The sequence below is a fragment of the Triticum urartu genome, chromosome 6A, assembly GCF_056163025.1.
Source record: "Triticum urartu cultivar PI428250 chromosome 6A, HENAU_Tu73, whole genome shotgun sequence".
Taxonomy (NCBI): domain Eukaryota; kingdom Viridiplantae; phylum Streptophyta; class Magnoliopsida; order Poales; family Poaceae; genus Triticum; species Triticum urartu.
This window is the reverse complement of record NC_141878.1, coordinates 357,806,650-357,809,146: the sequence shown is the minus strand read 5'-3', so window position 1 is coordinate 357,809,146 and position 2,497 is coordinate 357,806,650. Positions and strand designations below refer to the sequence as shown.

At 58.5% G+C, this 2,497-nt stretch overlaps 1 protein-coding gene across 1 annotated transcript; it reads right to left on the bottom strand.

The window, feature by feature from the left end:
• Positions 1-600: 600 nt before the first annotated feature.
• LOC147965230 (uncharacterized) lies at positions 601-957 on the bottom strand. The gene has a single exon (XM_087530359.1). It carries the CDS (start codon positions 955-957, stop codon positions 601-603), a length of 357 nt encoding a protein of 118 aa, XP_087386485.1.
• Between the last annotated feature and the right edge of the window lie 1,540 nt (positions 958-2,497).

The following is a 2,497-nucleotide window of genomic DNA, read 5'->3' as shown; positions in this document are numbered from 1 at the left end:
TCGCATCTCGGAGCAAGGCTTCACGGTGGCGCTCCTCCCCAAGCACGAGATCCATCCCCCACATGGCGTCCTGCTGTGTTTCATCAAACGCCAGGACCCGCACAGAGCGATGCTTGACCTCATGTGGGAGAACCGCTTCTGCTCCGTAGACGAGGAAGAACGGGGTCTCGCCTATGGGCCTAGTGGCGGTGGTGTGGATGGATCACATCATGGACTGGAGCTCATCGTGCCAGCCCCTGCCACAGGCCTCGAGCTTCTTCTTGAAGGTCCTAGTCTTCAGACCCCTCAGGACCTCCGCATCGGCGCGTTCGGCCTGGCCATTGCTCCTAGGGTGCGCCATAGAGGCGTAGCAGATCTGCGTTCCAAGGTTAGCACAATATGTTTTGAAGAGATTGCTGGTGAACTGTGAGCCATTGTCGGTGATGATGCGATTAGGGACCCCAAATCGGCTTACGAGGCCCTTGATGAACTTGACCGCTGACCCGGCTGGGATGGTGCGGACGGCTTCCACTTCCGCCCATTTGGTGAATTTGTCGTCGAGATGTAGAGGTAGCGATAACCTCCAGGCGCTCGAGGGAATGGGCCCAGGATATCCAGCCCCTAGACCGCGAACGGCCATGAGAGTGGGATAGTCTGGAGGTCTTGAGCCGGCTCGTGGATCTGCTTGGCGTGGAATTGGCGGGCCTTGCAGGATTTTACCAGCTCGGCCGCGTCATTGAGTGCCGTGGGCGAGTAGAACCCGATGTGGAAAGCCTTGCCGACTAAGGTGCGTGACGACGAGTGGTGCCCGCAGTCTCCGCCATGTACGTCGGCCAGCAGGTCATTCCCCTGTTCCCTAGAAATGCATTGTAGAGAAACATCATTTGGTCGCTTCCTGTATAGCTCACCGTCTTGGATGCAGTACGCCATAACCTGCCAGGCCACGCGCTCCACTTCTTCCTCCTTCTCCGACAACATGCCTTGCATCAGGTACGCCTTGAACTCCTTGTTCCAGCACCCCTCCTGAGGCTCGAGCGCTGAGAGGAGGCGTGCTCCTGAGGTCGAGCCGCAGGTGGGGGCTCCCGAGGCTGCTGGCTAGGGGAGTTCCTCCTGAGATGGCGTTTGCTCCACAGGCGAAGGTGCTGCCGAAGGCTTGAAGAGTCGTTCCTCGAAGACACCAGGCTCTTGGGGAAACCGCTTGGATGCTCTTTTGGCGATGTCGTCGGCCTCTTTGTTGGTGCCACGAGGCACATGCTGCATCTCCAGGCCTAGGAACTGCTTCTCCATTTTGCGTACCTCCGCGAGGTACACCTCCATGTGCTCATCCTTTGGCTCATGCACCTTGTTGGAGAAGTTGACAAGGAGCTGCGAGTCTTCCTCGATGGTGAGGCGTTTCACCCCCAGGGCCACCACAGCCTTGAGACCGGCGATGAGACCCTCATACTCTGCGATGTTTTTCGAGACCATCTCGCCCAGCTGGAAGCAGAGCTGCATGGCATAGTAAAGCTTGTCCTGAGTGGGCGAGATGAGCACGGCTCTGGCCCCCGCGCCCTGGCGCGCGAACGCGCCATCAAAGTACATGACCTAGCCATCTGACACTTCACTCCCTGGCAAGAGGGATCGGTTCTCGTCTGCTTCGAGCTCCGGGATGTCGGTCCATTCTGCCACAAAGTCAGCGAGTGCAGCCCCCTTGATGACCCTGGATGTGCTGAACTCCAGGTCAAACGCTTGCAGCTCGATGTTCCATTCAACGACTCTTCCCGCAGCATTGGGGCTCCTGAGCACTCTCTCCAATGGGTAAGTTGAGACGACCTTGATGGGGTGACCCTGGAAGTAGTGGCGCAGCTTACGCGAGGCCACTAGGAGCGCGAGCAAGAGCTTCTGAGAAGTGGGGTATCGTGCTCTCGCATCTCGTAGCACTATGCTGATGAAGTACACTGGGTGCTCGACAAGCGTGGGAGAGCTGACGGAGTTTTTGGCTCCTAGGGACTGAGGTGTTTCATGTGGATCTCCACCTCCTGGGGCTTGATAACTAGTTGGAGCAGCCGCTATCTCAGGAACATTGTCATGGTGTTGTGCGGCCCCGTCCGGCTTGGTGGCACCATTCGGCGGGGCCTTGACTTGGGGCTCCTCCCTGAGGGCCACCTGCGCCGCGCTGGCGGAGTGGGGTGTGGCAGACAGGTAGAGTACCAAGGGCTCGCGAAGACGAGGCACCACCATCACCGGCGGGCTGGTCAAGTATCTCTTGAGGTCTTGAAATGCCAGGTCGATCTTGGGGGTCCACTCGAACGGACCCTTATTCTTCACCAGCTTGAAGAATGGCAAGGCACGCTCCTACAAGTTGGAGATGAAGCGCCCCAGCGAAGTCACGCAGCCTGCAAGCTTCTGCATCTCCTTGACGTTTTGCGCTGGGCTCATGTCTTCGATTGCCTTGACCTTCTCCGGGTTGGCCTCAACCCCCCTGTGGGACACGAGGAAGCCCAGCAGCTTGCCGGAAGGGACACCAAACACGCACTTT